The 20,199-nt window shown below is 43.0% G+C and overlaps 1 protein-coding gene across 2 annotated transcripts in view; it reads left to right on the top strand.

Moving 5' to 3' along the window:
* STAU2 (staufen double-stranded RNA binding protein 2) overlaps positions 1 to 20,199 on the top strand; it is a 140,146-nt gene that overhangs the window by 53,922 nt on the left and 66,025 nt on the right. For both annotated transcript variants that reach the window (XM_026033836.1, XM_026033835.1), the window contains exon 11: positions 10,767 to 11,074. In XM_026033836.1, coding sequence (XP_025889621.1) covers positions 10,767 to 11,074 — 308 coding nt within the window. The remainder of the gene's footprint in view (positions 1 to 10,766; positions 11,075 to 20,199) is intronic.

The following is a 20,199-nucleotide window of genomic DNA, read 5'->3' as shown; positions in this document are numbered from 1 at the left end:
CAAAGATGATTAAGGGACTGGAGAATCTATTTTATGAGGAGAGACTAAGCGAGCTGGGCCTGTTTAGCCAGGAGAAGATTGAGAGGGGATCTTATCGGCATGTACAAATACCTGAGGGGATGCTGTGAAGAGGATGGGGGCAAACTCTTTTTGGTTGTGGCCAAYGATACCCTAAAATTTAACTGAAAATCAAAGGTAGGCTGTGAGAGTCCTACCRCTGAGATTACTGCATCTACTCTTTGGCATGTGCTGTTGGTTCAGATTTCCAACAGTTTTATTACAGGAAAACAGTTGTGTCTAGTTAGGACAGCATATTGTATATCCCTTTCCTTTTGCAGGCAGATACTCTGTCTTAGTGTGCATAACGTACTGTGTTTTCATCTGAAACTGGACTAGTAAAATGAACTTGTGTATTTTAGTAAAACAAAACCAAAATTTGTGTATGTTGAAGAACAAGTGCCATTATTTCCTTATTATGTTATCTATATTTTTACTAACACCCTTCATTCTGTATCCTTTAACATATCCTATATATTTTTAGTTTTCCCTATTAAATGTCCTTGAAAACTAACTTCTCCTGTTCCTCTCTATCAAGCACTTTCACAGCTATCCTTGGAGCCAAGCTTCTTCCCAGAGATTCACTTCTCTACCTTTCCTCTTCATTTTATCAGTCTTAAAGATGACTTGCAACAAGAAACTCTTTGTTTCTTGTTATTGGATATCTTAGAAGTTCTTCACATGTGAAATATCAAAAGTGTTGAAGATCTTCTTCCATGATGGTTCGGCAGGACACTGTGAAGAAATCCTTCCAACCTTAACCATTCTGTGATTTYAAGCCCATATAGGCAACGTTTACTGTGAACAAAATTCTCATCTGTTTATCAGTATTCAGCTTAATCAGGTATCAACAAAAACAAAAAGCAAAACGAAGAAAATCCTAATGAAAATTGAATTCTTTATGGAGCATATTCAAATTCTGATTTGATGTTTCTGAGTAGGGGCTATCATGATTTATTATGTGTCCTAGAAAAAGCTGTAGATAAGGTATGGAGTATTTAAAATGTCAAAATGTACACAATTAAAAAAAAAGTAACTGGGTGATTTTTATATATATTTATATATATATATATATATATATTCTTCAGAAGAAAAAAAATCACCGCAGCTGCTTCTCTCTGTTCCCTCACCCTCAATTCCCCAAGAACGGTTTTCCTGTATCTCAGGCTCAGCCCTCCCATGCAGGACGCTGCCGCCTCCGTGCCAGGACAGGCTCCTTGTTTTTCCCTCCGCCCGTTTTATGGCCTGGGATTYTGCCTGGCTTTCCAATCTTTGTTCTCCCGAGCACATCTGCTCCTGCTGTTCGTGCACCACCTGAAATCATAAGCGCTTGTGGGTGACCTCACAATTAGTTACTGTGCAGATGATGAGATTGTCACCAGCAGATGATTATGATTTCGGACGGTAAATGAGCAGCAGGAGCTGATGACCTCCTAAGGAGCAAAGATACTTGACCTCAGGCGGTTGTTCTCAGGGAAAAACAAGCAATGAGGAAAAAAAATAACGGGAGACTCAGAAGGAGTTTTGTAAATCTGTGATTAGGTAGTTTCAGATTTTGTCCACAGCTAAGAAGTATTTTGGTATTTTTATATCTACCTAAAAAATGAGAAATACAAAATAGGGATAAAGGAAGGGTGGAAATACATGGTTCTTATTATCTATGTGCATCCTTACCAGTTTTGGAAGGAGAAAAATAAATACAAAACAAATTGTATTTTCACAGAATTTTGCATATTAATACATCTTCGCTTTGGAGGAAACAATTCATTTGAACGATATTGTTCTTTTATTGAATGGTTTTATGATTTTTTTTATGGTCCTGTATATGTTWGTTTTTCAACTGGTAATTTTGGTGAAGCCCTCCAGTTTGGCTTTTGGTGAATCCAGTTTAATCCCTGGGTATTTCCATGAGCAGTTTCCAGGCAGTTTAGGGGATAAACTGTTGTGGATTTTTTGTTTGTTTTTATTTTTGTTATTTCAGACACTTCTAAAGTGTAATGATATATGTTATATTTTACTGAAGTCTCTGCTTTGGGGACATTTCAGAGGTGATTCGCTGGGGATGGAATGCATTTCTACTCACCAGTTAGTGCTTTGTTGGACTTGACTTTGAGCTGTTTCCAACCATGCTGAACTGTCAATTGCAGCACGTGGTAGGTGGGAGCTAGAGATGCATCGATAGTTTCATGGAGTTATTTGTCATTCTAAATAGAAACCACAGTAAGAAGACTTGACAACACTGCTTATTTGACATATCAGAGGCAGAACAGTAGCTTTCATTCTGTACATCTTTTTGTTTTTCTTTTCTTGTTCTGTTTTAAACAAACCYGCTCTCAGGTTAGCCATATACTATACCTTGCTGCATGTTTCTGAGAGCAGTTTCACCAGCCCATCTGCTAGTTTGCCTGACATATGTGTCGCCACCTTGCCTGGCGTCTCTTGAAGTTGGCTMTGCTTAAGTATTACCTTGCCTGTTCAGTTTATGTGCTGTTTTTAACAGAGATTCATCCCATCTTCTACAGAGGATCTGTGATAATCATCTTTGCTTTCTAACTGAAGAACCAAGAGAATCAGATTTAGAAACTGAAGAGATGCTTCCAGTTTTGTCTCTCCCCTGGAGTCACTGAACTTGCTGTTCCAGGGAACCTGTTGCGTGGCTCTTGGGTGGTACAGCCTGTGCATCTATATGAAACAGACCCTTGGTCTGTGGGGCTGGTGGCTTGGTCACTTTTAGGCTGAGAAGGAATTGAATCCAGGCCTTCAGCCTTCTGGGAGACTACTTAGCCATTAAGAGGGAGCAGCCACTATCACAGTTGACATTCCCAGAGCGAGGGAGTTAAAATTTCAGAGAAATTCATCTTTTGCATTTCTCAGTGCTCTGAAATTCTTGTATCAATTGTATTTGTCCATGATTACTAGACTTTATTCCCTTGAAAAAATCTGCACGTTGCAGAGCAAGGCAAAGCTCTTCCCTGATGCTGATTCTGCAATTCAGCTTTAAGAAGGTAATTCTGCAAATTCTGTGTGTCTCAGCCTAGGCAAACTGAGCAATATCCCATAGTTAACCTTAGGAATAGTAATGTGTTCTAAATACTTCCACTATTCAGGACTTTTTTTCCTTTCCSCAGTCTCTTTCTCCCATACCCCGTTCTCCCCTCAGATGCATCACTGTTAGACAGGCACAGTCATTTCCTTGGAAAGTCGAATCGCCAGAACTGAGGCTTTGTTGCTGTCACCACCAAGGCTTAACTCTCCATCCTCGCCTCTATCCTCTTCCCCTGCCTCAGACACCTTGTCCCTAGGACTTCCACTGCCCCGCTGCTCCCAGCTCCTCTGCTTTCCTTTTCACTCGTGCCTGCGCTGTCTGTGCTTGTAGATGCAGCCCCTGACCTTCTTAGCTTCAGCAGCCTCTCTGGCCTCCTCTGCTAGGGTGCCTTATTCTTTCATCTTCTCCACGTGCAGCTCCTGCCTTTGTTTTCAGCATCACAGTAATTCTCGTTCCCCTCTTAAGCTGCTGATGACTGCTCTTGCCTGCACAGGTCACTCTCTGGTTGCACTCAGGCCCTCTCCTAATTGCTTTCCCCTCGCAAAAGTCACTTTCTTGCTGCTTTTACAAGCACCTTGATCTGCCAGCTCGCTGGCTTGCTTTGCTTCTGCCCCAGAATTTGTTGATCCTCTCTACTGATAAGAATACTGTCCTTTCTTTGGCTTTTTATTGGTTCTCTGCAGAACCCACTTAATCTTAGAACATCTTAATCTTAGGTTTCCTGTTTCACTGAAATATTCTACAAAACTCCCAATGCAGAAAATATCATGTAAAAATAACAGTTGAGGAGCTTTACCTATGTCTGTAACAACATTTCAAAGGATTTCCTGTGAAACTTCTCAGTTACGGCTTCTAGCACTTATTTTTACCAAAGTATTATGTTCCTAAGGGGAGAAGTAAAGATTCTGAATTTCAAATTTCAAAACAATTTTATTGCATAGATTAAACACCAAAGCTTAAAGAAAATGCATAGAGTAGAATTTTAACTCTCCTGTGCTAGTACACTAAAATTGTACAAGCTGTACAAGGCTGTACAGAAAGCAATTTAGTAAAATTAAGGATATAGAGACCTGACTTCTTGAAGAAGCAAACAGTATTTACTTCAGCGTCATGGTTATTTTAAAGTTAAATAAACTACTTTCTCAATGAATGGTTTTATATAACATCAATTTGCTTAAGGTCATGTTAGAGAAGTTCATTTGATTGAAGAAGCATTGTGTAATGGCAAAACATTTTTTGATGTCTGAATCCTGGAGTAGCTGGTGACTTAAAAATGCCACAGATAGCTTTGTTAAGTGAATAATTTGTATTGTGGAATTTCTAGCCAAGATTGTGGGTAGATTATTGCTGAGAACATAATGTCCATACTATTTACCTGTTCTGTTGGTTGACTGATGTTTTCTCAGATTCCTAGTGACACAATAATTATTTTTAAATATTTTGGTATATAAGCAAGCTTTTACAGTTAGTGTAGTATCAAATCTTAACAATTACTTTTTACAGTAATATTTGCATTATTCAGTCTTTATATTTAAATCTTTACTTTTATAAATTCTCTTCCTTCTTGCTCTAGGGATTGTAGTAGTAGGCCATATTCTAAGATATGTGGAGAATCTGCCAGTCCAGTGGAGAAGCCATTCTGTTTGAAAGTCCTCTGAAAATACTGTCTGGTTTAACTTACATTAGAGTGAAGCCAGGGCTGGATGTTGATCTCACTCTTGATACTCAGTACCTTACTATAAAATCTTACCACATATATTCAGCAGCACAATGAAGGAATGAATGSTTTGCTCAACTTGAATACAAGTAGCAAAATCAGAAAGAAAGATTTTTTGATTATTTACTGATTTTTTTATTCAGTTCCCAAAATACTGATTATCATCGAAACATGGAAGAGGTGGTGCAGGAAGAGACCTCTGGGAGACCGTCTGCTCCACTGCTGCTAATCAAGCAGGGTGACGCTGAGCAGGTGGCCAGGGCCTGTGTTCAGTCGGCTTTTTACTGTTTCCTAGGATGGAGACACCACAGCCTCTCTGGGCAACCTGTTCCACCGTTCAACCACCGTGACAATAAATGGGTTTTTACTTATGTTCAAGTGCGGTTTCCTATATTTCAGTTTWTTGGTTACCTCTCATCCTGTCACTGGGCATCCTTACATCTTCATGTGTGCAATGGTTTTTCATCCGGTCATGTGTTACTTAAAACACTCAAGTGCTAATTTATAAGAATGTCATGTGTTTCCTGGTCTGCTTTGCATAGCTACAGAAAATACAAAAGTGACCCATGGCAGTGGTTGTAGCCCCACTCAACCAAGGATGGTATCAGTGCAACTCGTACATTAGCTGATAGGGCTTTTGACACACCAAGTGTAGCTTTCCTGTTGGACAGATTGTTCTTTGCCCCAGGGGCAAATTATGGTTCTCCACAAAAGAASAAAGTTGTGGTTTAGAGCAGCTATACAGCATGACCTCAAAACAGGAAAAGTCACTGAGCCAGGGAAAGCGTCTCTACAGTGCTGTTCAAGCAGGAAAGAGAAATGAGGTCTGCTGTGTGTGTGGATTAAAATACAAACCTGGTCCTGTAGATCATCTTTCACATTTGCATGATAAAATCAGAATCTCAACTTTTCATGTTTTCTCGTCTTCCTGAAAGAGATAAAAATGTGAAAATGGAATATCTGTTACTCATGCAGAGATTTCACAGAATCCCAGAATAGTTGAGGTTGGAAGGGACCTTTGCCCATCACCTAGTCCTACCCTCTTGCTCAAGCAGGGACGCCCAAAGCACGGGGCACGGGGCTGAGTCCRGGCGRGTTTGGAAGATCTCCAGAGAAGGAGACTCCACAGCCTCCCTGGGCAGCCTGTTCCAGAGCTCTGTCACTCTTACAGTCAACAATTTTTCCTCATACTCGGGTGCAACTTCCTGTGTTTCAGTTTGTTCCCATTGCCTCTCACCCAGTTGTTGGCCAGCACTGAAAACAGTCTGGCCCTGTCCTATTGACACCCTCCTTCAGCATATTTGTACAGACTGATAAGATGCCCCTCATCCTTCTCTTCTCCAGGCTGAACAGGCCCAGCTCTCCCAGCCTCTCCTCACAGGAGAGATGTTGCAGCCCCTGTTCATCCTGCACTGGACTCTCCCAAGTAGCTGCACATCCCTCCTGCCCTGAGGGGCCCAGCACTGGACACAGCGCTCCAGGAGAGGGGCTGGACCCCATCCCTCGACCTGCTTGCAGGTCCGAACACCCTAGGATGCCAGCGGCTTTCCGGGCCACGGGGGCCCGTTGCTGGCTCATGGTCAGCCTGTAGCCCACCAGGACTCCCAGGCCCTTGTCTGCAGAGCTGCTCTCCAGCGGGTCACTCTGGGCTGTTCTGGTGCATGGGGGCAGGACCCTGCACCAGCCTTTGCYGCACCTCCTGAGATTGATGCATGCATTTGAAACAAAAATGCGTTTATGCACTTGTGCGTGCAARCAATTCTGACATCGCTCTAAACATCTCTTAACCTTATAATTCACTGTGGGGTAATTTGCCATTGTCCTTGTAGCAAAAATTTCCATTTCTGAGGAGTGTTTCTACACAACGGCTCATTCAGTGATCCAGGCAGTATCCGTCCACAGCCCCATGCACAGTGTTCCTCAGACGTTTCCCACGAGCTGCAGATGGAGCAAAGGTCTAGATGATGGGAGACCCTTCTGGAAAGGTCTTCTGCCCACCCTCGTAGTGGGACCCTCTCTAAAAAGGATGAGCACCACTCAAAAAGATTTTTTGAGGACTGCTTCCTACAGTGTCCCTATGAAAAGCAGAAGCCAACGCTTCAAGGGGAGAGCTTGTGGAGRAGAGCAAGGCCATTTGGTAATTTAATCACACATTTGGGGTGGGATCTAAGCTATTGTGCAGTTGTCTAGCGTGTGATGGCAGAAGTGGACAATGGAAGATAAGGATTTTTCTTTTTGAGTTAGAGAGGTCTTCAGTTTGGTTTGGGATTTCCAGAGGCTATAGGAGATTTCACAGACTGCAAAAAATTACCACTAAGAACGAGCAAGACCTTTTTAAATGTTAATGATTATAGTGCATAGCTAGCCTGACTGTTTGCCACAGGTTCAAAAAACATATGTGGAGATTATTTTAACAAGGTTGATGGATGTAGCTCTAAGTTTTGTCCAGCAGAAAGTGCAAAGTTATTGGTGTAAATGRGGGCATTTTAGTTCCCAACAGCTGCCATCTTACCTTTGGAACAGGCTGAGGTTAGTATGGGCTAAAGTTATATTTAGCAGACATCATGTAATCTTTTTTCAGATGAGTGATTAACAAATGTATGAGACTATCACACAGTGAATGATACTCTAATGCAATATGGAAATTGTTAGAACATGGGCTTTCTTTTCGCTGTGGTTTCTATTAAGGTGCTCGTTTGAAGAYGAGTTGTGGTAATTGCTGAGAGTCCCTTTGTTCCTGCAGTTGCTCCTCTCTTGCTRTCCCACGTCTCGTCTTGTGGTAACATCATTCCCACAGTGACTGAGCTCTTATGGACACACGCTTTGAGAATCCAACAGAGATGCCTTGGCTGGCAAAGAGGGAGGATAGTAAGAAAAATCCTCAATAGCCTTTTTGGTTAGTGGTAGAGAGTTATAATAAATGGCTGCCACGTAGAAGTTCTTTAAAGAGGCCAAGTTTCTCTGCCATTTAGAGCAGGTTTCTGAGTAGCTTCGTGAGACATGGCACTGAATATAAAATGTTAGTGGCTTGCAACTATRTTAATATAATGTCTGCAATATTACATTCCTTGGTTTCAAGAGATACTCAGTGATGGTAATATAGTACCTCTTGGATCCAAAGTATGATTAAAAATCATTGTTGCTTATAAAGCACTTTGAAGTTGAAAGGTGTTACATAAGTGTAAAAGTCCTATTATTATCATTAATTTAACATCACCATTTAGGTAAAGTCAGTAGTTTTAAGAACATTTGCTGTATTACACTCAATCACTTTTTTTTTCATCATATGCTGCATATTAGTTATTTTAACATTTAGAGAGCTTAGTAATCTGGAAGTGTTCCAAACTATTGTTCCAGACAGCAGTTAGATATTTGGGTGGATCATGTAAAAACAGTGAAATGGCTGAGAAAGCATGTAAAATGTTTGTTTTAAGTAATATTACATCAATGAAACAGACATCTGCAGGACTGGTTTTGGTTTTAAGCTTCTTTAAACTTTTTTTTTTTTGAGTTAACAGAGTACTATTTTTTTCTAAAGTTGTTTTTTGGGGGGTAATACATTATTTCTAAACAAGTATATTRTTTTATCTCCTTCTGCTTACATTTTCATTTCTATTCCTCAAGGGTTTGTATAAAATCAGATTTACAGTAGCTGAGATCTTAGGAGGTTCTGGACAGCTGTCAATCAGGACTGTAGCTACTATTTATTTTTGYAATCAGATTTTTAACTGCCAGTATCTGTAATATCTATTTTGGGTTTCATTCTTGCTATCTCAGGTACCCGGCTATTTAAAAAAAGAAAAAGCTAAATGGCAGACCTCAGAAAAAGGGATGCAATCAGCCTGTTGTATGGATTACACACCATAAACTCATGTTGCCTATTGACACGGTAGTTCCATGGCAAGGTTATATTCTGAATATCCTGCTAGAGGGAAAAGAAGATGAAGCGACTTGGTCGTCTGCCATGAATCTGTGCTCAGCTCTGGGGTGCTCAGTGCAGGGCTCTCCCCTTGGAGCTGGTGGTCAGCCTGGGTGAAGGGCCCTTGGGTGAGACCCGAGGCTCTGCAGCTCCAGGTAGGGAGGGCAGGGAGTTGATTCCRCAGCTGGGCAATGAGCAGGGCCAAGGAGCTGCTCGGTGGTACCTGTTAACCCCCTTGGGCTCCTCAGAGCAAACAGGGTCAGTGCTTGGGGCCCCGTCCCTCCGTACTCGACTCGTCCAAGTTGTCCCGTCAGCATCAGTGGAATGAACTTGGCTTCATGCACATTGCAACGTCAGGCTTTGCCCCCTGGTTTTTACTGCCCTAATGCAGGATTAATAGCAGCACTCTTGCAACTATTCATGCCTCACGGTGCAACCAGATACTTTATGAAAGTTTGTTGGGCCTTTTCGCGTGGCAGAAGTTAATGTGCTCTCTAAACCCAGCATTAAGCTAAAAGGCCAACGCGTGAGGAAATCAATTAAGAGATTCCCCTGGATGCAGTTTGCTGGGTCAGCAGTTGAAGCTTCCATTTTTGCCATACAGCTGAAGATACTAATTGCTGGCAATATTTTTGAGGCTGCTCCTCGCAGAATACATTTCGTTGAAAAATATTCCTGGTATCATTAGGTTGCGAGGAGTCCTTTGGGGGAAACTGGGAATTAATTCCCCTCTGTGAATTTGTGTTACATTCTGAAATGACTTGAATATGCACTGCAAGTGAATTAAGCACCAAGGCAGGAAATTTCTCACGGAGTTGCTAAAGCAGTTAACAAGCAGGTTGATCATTCCTAAATGAAGGGCCTTATGGCCTGCAGTAACAGGCATTATTTTCAGGTATATAATAAAAGATTTAAGTGTGTTATTAATACAGTATGAAAGAGACTCAAGATTACTTTTTAATTTATTAATCTTAAGAAAGCGATTTTCCTCTTATATCAGCAGAGTGCTCGTGTTTCAAACAAATAGTTCATTGTATATGAAAACTAAAAAAATTCAGCCTTAGCATTGCACACAAGAATATCAGCAAAACTGCTTAAGTATGTRCCCCTGTATACAAGTGTGTTGAGCGCTCTAAAAATATATCTAAATTTTTGAAATACAGGCAAACTATCCCTAATTAAGATGTCAGTAGAAATATTTAGAAGTTCCCTGCAATTTATGTGCGTGAGTTAAGATCTTTTTGATATTCCCATAACTCCCGTTGATGGTAATCGGGAACGAAGAAAGCGTTTCTGCTGTCCCAAGCAAGCTGCTATTTGCAAGCTGTAGAATGCCACCTATGTAGTCAGATGCCCCAGATCTCCTCACTGGAGAGGAGACGGTCAAATAAGGGCCGTTAGCAGAGCAATGAAGTGGCTGGGGGCAGTTGAAGAGCATGTAGGCACAGGCTGCTGTAGAGGTTTGGGAAGTGCTTTCAGGCCGCTCTGCTGTGGGACATTGCTGCCTGTTCCCATGTGTATCCCACAGGCCCCGCAGGTGCCCAGGCTGGCAGGAGAACCTGAACACCCGGATGGGGACAAACAGCAGCCGTGGCGGGGAGGAAGGCCCTGCTGCTCCTGGTGGTGCTGCTGACACCAGCTGGTTCCGATTGCTCGTCAGGCAAGAGCCTGAACTGTTGCGTCAGGCAGGAGGCACGAGGCTGCAGTGAAATGTTGTGCTGTTAGCTGGAAGTAGCAGCAGTTCCTTATGGTTTATTTGTCTGCAGACCGTAACTGGTCAATGTTCTGTGCTCGGGTTTTGAAGCCCAGGTTTATAGCATGAGAGGGAGGAGGAAGCAGAGGGCATTTGGGATCTGCTTTGTTGCTTAGATAAATTATGCAATTTGAGTTACAGTGACTGTGAAGGAAGAGTAAACGTGACTTTTAAGTGCTCGCTTTATTTTCAGGTGAAAAGTATTTCACTGAAAATTGTCCAACTGTCAAACGCATGCCAGGATAATGAGGCTGGTCTTTGCTTTTGCTTTCAGCACCAAAGGGAATACTCCATCTCTCTCCTGATGTCTATCAAGAGATGGAAGCAAGCCGCAACAAAGCAGCCCCTGGTGCCACTGTAAGCTACTTGCCCTCCAAAGAAATGAGCCAGACTTCCAGCTCGTTCTTCAGCATATCTCCCACAACGAACAGCACAGCCACCATTGCCAGGGAACTTCTCATGAACGGAACGTCCCCGACCGCCGAAGCCATAGGTCTGAAGGGAATATCTCCTGCTTCCCCCTGCTCCGCAGTGCAGCCTTCAAAGCAGCTGGAGTATTTGGCAAGGATTCAAGGCTTTCAGGTATGGGAAGGGGAAAATGAAGCTCTGCAGCCAGAGTCGTAGCGTTGCTGTCGAGTTGTCAGTGTTGCCCCCTTGGATGCGGGCGTGCATGTAACTTATCTTGTACAATTAGCTGGTGTCCGAGGCAGTTTCTGGGTCCAGGGGGTATAACCCTGCCCCACTATACATGTCCCTCCTTCTCTTTTTTATTTCTTCCCTCCATGCACTTCACTACAGGTCATTTTCTGTCCTCTGTTTATTTTCTTTAAGTAATTATAGGCTCAAATGATACTTTTTACTTGCACTTCTGTGAGTGTCTTCACCTCCTGGCATTAGAAGCTTTACATCCCGCTCGGATGTTGGTTTCTCTCTTCCAAGCTGATCCAGAAGATGCTGACATAGTAACTTCATGGGTGTCTTCTTCTGGCTCAGGTTGTTGGAACTGTTACTCTGGTTCCCACCCTGTCAGGTGTAACTGACAGGACAAAGTTGCAGTCAGAAGGTTCAACCCCAGAGCAGACTTGGTGTCAGAGCAACCTAGAATGTCCTCACATTCCCCCTCAGTCCTGGTGAATGTAGGACCTGCGGAGCTGGATCAGTGTGCTAGCCCATCAGCATCCAGCTGATAATCTGCATCCAGCACCAGCAGATCCTGCACATTCCTGGGTCAGCGAAAGCCTCTGGAATACATTCAGTCATTTCAGGAGTCTAGAAGATGGGGACAGGAAGCCTCTTCCTAATCACCCTTAGGAAATTACATGCATGATCATATGCATGTATATGCACAGTTGCTCATTTTATTGCGTTGCACCTCTGGAAAATAGGACCAGCTGTGTAGGAATACTCTCGTTCCTGGCTTAGGGTCTTTTTTTTCCCCCCCTTTTCAGAGCTGTGAATTTGTTTCATTTGGAAACTTGGCTTCACATGTTTTAGCCTATGTAATTTGATCATGTAATCAAATTATGGAAATGGGAGGTCACTGTGAGAATTTTTGCATGCCCGATAACGAGATTTTTCATCAAAGCCCAGGTCATTTACCAAGTATGCAGTTGCTGGAAGTGATTTAAAAGAGGCTGCTAAAGTTTGAGAAACAGTGCCAGGTATTTCACTGGCATAAGCACTGTAGCTCAGTTACAGATAAGTAAATCAGATATCACCAGGTATGGAGCCAGCCCAGTGTTTTTTCTCTCTAAAATGTACTTCCAGATTTCTTTCACTTTTAAAATACATCATTTTTGATTGATTAGTTTGCATTTCTCCTAATACGAGAAGCAGAGTGTCAAACGTGTCGCAGAAGAGTTAGGCTGCTAATAAGAATTCAGTGTCTCTGGCATCCGTTTGTTACCTGCCTACGCTAGAAGCAGATGAGTTCGGATGAAAAGAAACTCAATCCGTGACGTTTTCACTGCTTGCTTTCACATCCTGTCAGATTGCTTGTGTCTGTCTCCCAGGAACACCTTCTTTCCCTAGACCCAATGCACAATTTATGTTACTGTCTCGATTCCTRCCTGCCTACATTATGTGGTTACTGTACAATGCCTAGTTGTGTTTGTCCTGTTTTTCTTTCTCATGCTTCGATTCTCGCTGCTTGTGTAGAAATTGTTTTTAAAGGGTCTTACCTCGAGCCAAAACCAGACTCGGTTCCACTCATAAACGAGACTGCTGCTTTTTACCTGGCCCCGATACAATGCCACCAGCTCGATAGAGACTTTCTGTTCCTGCCGTATGCCCCCTGTGCGTATGGCTGGTGGGTTTCCATCACCTCAGCCTGCTCTGTATCTCCTCCCTTGAAGAAGGCTGGTTTCGATGGGAAACTCGGCCGGTGCCGGCTCGCGGAGCGGAGCGGGAGCCGCGAACAGAATCTCTGTGGGAAATGGCCCAGGGGCCCGGCAGGTGCCTAGCACAGGGCTCCTCACCCTGTCAGCGTAGAAAGCTCTTTGTGTTCGAGGGTTTGAAAGCCTATTTCTTTACAGGTTGACTTTCTCAGGCCTATTTACTCAGTAGAAAACTACTGCATTTACCAACAGGTAGCTTGTTTCGTGTTGACCCCAAAATAATTTTTAAATTGTTAGCATGTATTTGTATTCTGGTCCAGATGGTAACCATAGTTTTGTCTTTTCATTGAAGAACGTATATATTCTGTTCTGTTACAATGTATTTCGAATTTTTAAAAAATCAATAAATACACATATGATGTTTCATTTGTAAATGTAAAAAAAAAAATGTTATTTGCTTTTTTGAATGTTTCTTTGAAATTCTTTAGAAGAGGCCACGTCTCAAAAATGTGACTATTTAAATTCTTTTAAACCATTTGTATGTGATCTCAGTCATGTTCTGTTGTAAGCCCTTAATATTACAAGTTATTGGGACCAATGTATGGAAAAATACTAAAAAAAAAAAAAAAAATACCTTCTCCGTCTTACGGCTTATTATTCTGCAGGCATTTGTAACCAATAAGCAGCAGCTCAGTGTCACTGCAAACAGGTGTTTTGCTTGGATGAAGGCTCAGGCTTCAAATTACCAGTGATAATTAAACCGAAATACTTCTCAAGCAAGCCCTTACACAGTCTCAATAAAGCATTTTTAGTGCTTGCTTCATATTTATGGATGCAGTCTACCAGTGAATTATTTTGCAGGCGTTGCCCAGAGATTGTTTAAAGGAAGATCGGGCTTTGGTGAGAATTGTTATTTTTAAGGGACTGTGGTGCTGGAGTCATTGTTTTGGAAGTAGATAGGAAAGTTATAGTTACATTTACTGACCATTTAAGTGCAGTAAATTATTCCGAGAGTTTGTTTAATCCGCAGCATTTAGAGAAACTGTTTACACGTGAAGATCTGGAGCCTCCAGGCTCTCCCGAGGCAAAACACGAGTCGCAGGTAGAGTTGGGGGGAAATTCCCGTTCCATATGGAAATACGGGAGTTTCCATAAGTGGAGGCTACAGAATTTAAGAGACTGTTGCTGAGAGGCCACGATCRCCGTGCACAGATGGGCCCATCGTGGGGCACCGTGGGGTGAGCATCACATTGGCCTGGCTGTATGCCTTAAATTAGACACCTTAAATTTAAGATMCCTTACGTTTTCTCTGCAGTGGCTACATGACAAAAGCTCTCGCAGAACACAGGTTCTGTTGGATGCATCTCGCTGATGGCAAAGGTTGCACAACTAATCTGTTGGTTGGTTGGTTGTTTTCCGCCACATCGGCTTAGTGGGCTGATGTGAATGTTGCGTGTTGGGTGTTTCCCAGTGTTCCTCCTTTTCCCAGGCGGTGGTGGAGAGCTGCCTTTCCGGGTGGCTGTTGGTGCCTGGGAAGCGCTGCTGGACGCGCTCGGCGCGGGGCTGCCTGCGGCCCCGGCGCTTCSGCCGCTGCAGCTCGACATGGGGCCGTGCAGCTCTAGGCCAGGGCTGATGGTCAGGTCGGGCCTTCTCCTACGAGGCCTTAGAGGCAAACCCCGAGTCCTGCTTTGTGAGAGCTTGGATCTGGCAGTCAGTCCCGGGCTATGTGCATCTTATTGCTGAGCTGGGATTGTGAACTGCAGGTCAGTTGTCATCTCGGTGAATTTCAAGCAGAGATGTACAGGTTTTGTCTAATCTMTATGTAGTTGCAGACATTTTGGAGCGGGACCCATGAGTCAAAATTGGAAAAAGTGGCGTAGACTCCGTGCATGCTAAYGGCGAGTTGGAGGCTGTGGAAGTGTCTGTCAGGCCTGACTTGTGCCCGCCTTGCTGGAACGTGCTGCCTGCTGCGGACAGGCCGAAGGCCCTCGGGACTTTCTGGGAGTCCAGAAGCTCTCAGAGCTTCGGAGACCAAACGCACCAGTCTGTCTTTATCAGGCACTGCAGGCCTGAGCTTGGCCTGGTATTTGAGAGAGTCCCCAGGCCTGGTTCGWGCTGTGCTGTGAGCTGCAGCGGCTGAGGCCTCGTTTGGTGGTGCCCCTTAAACGGAGCTGAAGCTGCTGAGGACTTKTAATGCCCCAGAAGTGGCGCCTGGCTCCCGAGGTGGAGGACAGCCGCCCTCTGCCCCCTCCTGCTCCATTTGCACGGAACTCTGGATCCCTTTATCCCAATCCCTTTCTGTTTGTCCAGTGTGAAGCTCACTGCTAGCACCTGTTAGCAGTGTTAGCAAAAGCTTTGGGGTTTCTGGTCTTTTTAATACCGGAAAAATTAACCCTTATTCAAGCAAGTCTCTTTGAGGTGAGCATGACAGGAAGATCTGAGCCTGGTGGGAATCTCTGATACCAAAGGAATAAGCAAGAGATTCAGGCATAAGCCAGAGAAAATAATTGGGATAAAAATAGTATCCACTTCTTTTCTCTGTATTTATGTGTGTATATATATACCTATTTATATATATACACGCACATCTCCTTAAAACAGGTACCTTTAACTTCCTTCGTTAGCATTTTGTTTCTGCGTATGACAGCTCCTCAGCGACGGATGAAACCACAGTTTCAATTCAAAAGTTCCTTTCCAAAGCAGGCCACAATTAAGAAAACTGAATCGCTCGCTCGGTTCAATGGGAATTCCTCGCCCTTCACTGGCTGGAAGCAGCTCCCCTTGCCGGAGCTCCCGGTGGCCGGACAACCCAGTGGCATCGGCGCGTTGAGGCTGGCAGCGCTCCCTGGGAGTGCTCATGTTCCCTATTTCCCTCCTCCTTTCTCAGCTCTGAAGCTGCTTTTTACCTCCCTAAAAGCAACACCTTATCCTTTTTTTTTTTGCTAATGCTTTTTCCATTCCCATGGCACGCAGAGCTGTTTCTTTTTTTTTTTTTTTTTCCCATTGACGTTTTCTCAGTGTTTGCCCATAGGTTAGGATATTTCTCTTTACCAATCTTTGATATAACTTTTGAGTACGAAACAGATCTTTTACTTGCAGAAGTTAATGCATCTCTGAGGGCAACAGAGTAGGTCGCCAGTTGCCTTTGCGCAACAGGACAGTCCTTGGAAATTTTCCATAAACCCATTACATTCACAAGAACAGCCATGAGAAAGTAGGCATGAGGGGAAGACTACAGCAAGATGTTTGCCAGTCTTTAAAGGTCTTGAAGAACAAGAATCTCTGAGCTAGCTTTGAATATTGCAAGAATTTAGTGGCATTGGGTGCAGGATTAGGGTTAAAAAGGAGCAGAAAGAAATGCTGAACATTCTCCATCAACCCCAAATCCAAATAGCAGCTATAAAAAGAACTGCTGCCTTTCTTTGGGCGTTCTAGTGAATGGAAATAGGGTGAAAGCATGCTGAAAATGTTCAGCATTGCATCTGATGCGTGCAGAATCCTCCTGCTGAAGAGACAGACCCTAGGAAAATGAAATGAAATTTCATTTCAGTGAAAATTCACAATGTAGAAGTGAAAATTCACAATGTAGAGCCTTGAGGCAGCCTGTTGCAACGAGGCTGCATGGTTTTCCAGCAAATCAGTGGGCCTTTGCTGTCTCTGTGTCTCTGGTAGAGCATAAACACATCCAGAGCGTAGAGCTTTCTCATCCCAAATGTGCTAGCTTCAGTTTTGGAATAGGCTGCCTGCCTTTCCTGTTGCTGTTTTCATCTTCATTCCTTGCTCAAGGTGACTAGTGGGCAGTGACTGCTTCTCCTTGCTCCTGTCCCCTTTTCTCTTGGCTCGCTGCCGTGGGTGAAGTGATGCCCCGCTCTGGCACTCACGTGAGCTCTTCTCACGGGGAATCTGCTGATCCTTCCTTGGGCAAGTTCTACCTCTCGTATGAGGAGAGACTGAGCGAACTGGGCCTGTTTTCTCTGGAGAAGAGAAGGCTGAGAGGGGATATGATTAACATGTATAAGTTCAGGAAGGGAGAATGCAGGGAAGAAGGGGATAAGCTCTTTTCATTGGTGCCAGCGATAGGACCAGGGGTAATGGCCATAAGCTGAAACASAGGAGGTTCCATCTCCAGGTGAGGAGGAACTTCTTCACTGTGAGGGTGACAGAGCCCTGGCACAGGCTGCCCAGGGAGGCTGTGGAGTCTCCTACTCTGGAGGTCTTCAAAACCCGCCTGGATGCTGCCCTGTGCCACATGCTCTAGGTGTGCCTGCTCGAGCAGGAAGGTTGGACTAGATGATCTCTAGAGGTCCCTTCCAACCTTGAATATTCTGTGATTCTGTGATTCTACCTGCAAGTTTAATCATTTTGTGGTGTTGGCTTCAAGTGGTCTTACTGTGTTGTGGGGCAAGGGTTCAATGTCAGGAATTTAGAGATAGTTTTTAGCTTTACCTGGAGGTTAAGCTGCAAGTAAAGCTGATCATAGAAAATACAGCAGGTCCTAAAAGCTACAGCCTGAACCCAAGTGCTACTGTTCTGTCCTCAGACCTTTCAGCTGCAGCAACGTTGCAGTGTTGCCAGCTTGGAACTGAAATCCCAACAAATGCTCAAGCAGAGGGGAGGGCAAGGATCTCATCACTCGTCTCATCCCTTTTCCATCACCAATGGAAAAAACATACATAGCTAGAAGAAGCTTTTGAAATTGCGGTAGCGGTCCTCCTGGCATCTTTAATATCGAATGGATTCATGTCATTTCAGCAAATAATTTTTAAGCAAATGTTTCTGTTAAGAAGGTGTTTCCTAAAGTTGTGGCATTTTAGGATAATAAAAAAGAAAAAAAAAATGTAAAAATTGTTAAGATAATAGTTTTGAAATCGGCCTTAAAGCAAATTTTGCTTTACACACAGTACAGCTCTAAAAACCCTGCTGTAATTCTATGTATGTAACTGTGTATGTAACTGTGCATCTGGTCCCGTATTGAAGTCATTGGAGACTTCTTAACAACTGCATCGACCAGGCTGCAAACATTAGTGAGGTTGTTCTTAAGGTTGCTCTTACATAGTAGCATTCATGTGGGCCCCAGAAGGAGCTACAATGGGGTGATTAACATTAACAGTGGATAAAAGGTCAGTGGGAATTAGTGACCTTTATATTAAAAATAAGTATTTGTGGTGCACGTTGGAGAAGCTCTAGAATGACCGTGCTGCTGTACGTTACGTTACAACCATCTTCCTCTGCAGAACACCCTGTAACTGAGCTTTGGTTGGGGTCCCAGTGCCTGGGAGCCTGGGATCAAGCGTGTGAGCGCTGGACGTGCCTGTTGGGTGGATCGGGTTCTGCACAACGATGTGTGGGACGCAGGATGTGGAGCTCCGTGGTGGCTGCAGGTGTGGGAATCTGGTCCTTTACGGACAGAGCAGGGTCCTGTGTGTTCCTACTAGGCCCTGCTTAATGGCCGGTACAAGAACCCCTACAGCAATATTCGTTTGTTACCCACAGAGAATTTTAAACACCTGTAGAATTAGTTGGCCAGATTCTTATCTTCTGAATTCTCTTTTCTTTCTTTCTTGTGTTTTTTTTTTTTTTTTTGCAATACAGAATTTGCAGTTTGATCAAATCCCGGATGTTGACGTCATTAGTGCTCTATTAATCTGGTCCTTTACGGACAGAGCAGGGTCCTGTGTGTTCCTACTAGGCCCTGCTTAATGGCCGGTACAAGAACCCCTACAGCAATATTCGTTTGNNTCTTCTGAATTCTCTTTTCTTTCTTTCTTGTGTTTTTTTTTTTTTTTTGCTAATACAGAATTTGCAGTTTTGTCAAATCCCTGATGTTCACGTCCTTATGTCCAAATTTAACCAGCATTTTTACTACTGTTCTGTACAACTGGACAGAAATCGGGAAATAAGAATTTTCTTACCATGTTCACTTACTGTCTTTGTGCTCTGAAGAAAGAATACTCTAATGTAGTGCCTTATTTTTCCCCCAAATTCCACATCTGTTCAAGATAACTGTTATTCTTGTCATAACAATAATACAGATTAGAAGAGAAGGAAGCTTCCTCTAAGCAAAACCAACAGATAAATCAGGATTTTATTAATAAATTTAGTGCCATCTAATTTGCACAATCAGAAGTTTATTATCTGGTATTAATGGAAAGCCCTCACTTGTCTCTCACAAACTTGCAGGTGTCTTGCTACACTAMAAATCACCTTAAAATCCAATGGGTATGTAACATAGGTAATGGCTTCACGGCCAAAGCTGCAATTGGAGTTTGGGAGTGGGGAATAGAGAGAACAGAACAAGCCCATAGCAAGAATTACTCTTGAGAGAGTTTCATGTAAAAATCAAAGCACCTGAACTTCATTGCATTCTGTCTTAAAAGTTTTTTAAATCAACTGAACWCCATAAAAAAAGGTAGGCAGTATCRTGGTGGATGCCTGTGATCCAGAGCAGATCTATAGGATGTGATTTTATTAAATTCCATGTTATTTCAGAAATGCTTCTGCCATCTAGGCCTCTTTTTGTCCTCAAAGAAGTCAAAGTGGTAGGAATTCTGCAAAAGATAATAACCAAGAGGATCATTCTCTTATCAATTTATTTAAAGAAAAAAAAATGCAAGTTAGGAAAAACTAGCATATTCATAGAACGTAGTGGGATATTTGCTAAAGGACAAATGTTTCCAAACTAGCTTAAGGGCCTGCAGAATTAGAGAAACAAATGCAAATATATRTGCAAGGTTCAGCWCATTTTCTGATACAAGGCTRTGGTCTTCAAGAGCCTGGCTTGCTGAAACTTCCAGGTGCATCTTTTTGTTTCAGAAGGTAAATGGAGAAAAAAAAAAYCCAAAAYAYRAGAAAATGGCACTAAAYGGTATTTCATGTGAGCGCAGCTGTGGTGGGTATTTGACCTGGGCAACATTTTAGCTTTTTTCCTCAGCATCTTACAAATAAAACTGAATCACTCCCACGTATCCATGCACATAAATTAGTCCATGAAAAAAATGTAAGTTATGTTTCCATAACTTACTTCTTAGTAGCATTTAGGAGTTTCATACATATATAGAAAGTTGAAAACTTACCAGGATCCCCCAAAATATAGTAGCCAGCACTAAACACACCAGGCCTTGCCCCCTGCCAAAATCCTTTAAAATAAATCCTAATGTGACTGATAAGTTAGCTACAGACTTGGACTTGGAAGAAAGCCAAAAATTTGAACGACTGGGAGTTTCAGCAAGCAAAAATGTGAAAGTTTGATGCTGAATTCATAGTAGACTGTGGYTTGGTATCACTTATAGTAAGAGAACTGATCTCTGAAGCAGAGGCAGTGTTACAGTTTACTCTCCTCACTGTCCCAGAAGATCCGGCTTTCCAAGGATG

Source organism: Nothoprocta perdicaria, unplaced genomic scaffold (assembly GCF_003342845.1).
Source record: "Nothoprocta perdicaria isolate Ctin4 unplaced genomic scaffold, notPer1 scaffold_134, whole genome shotgun sequence".
NCBI classification, from domain to species: Eukaryota; Metazoa; Chordata; class Aves; order Tinamiformes; family Tinamidae; genus Nothoprocta; species Nothoprocta perdicaria.
This window is presented reverse-complemented; position numbering and strand designations above follow the sequence as displayed.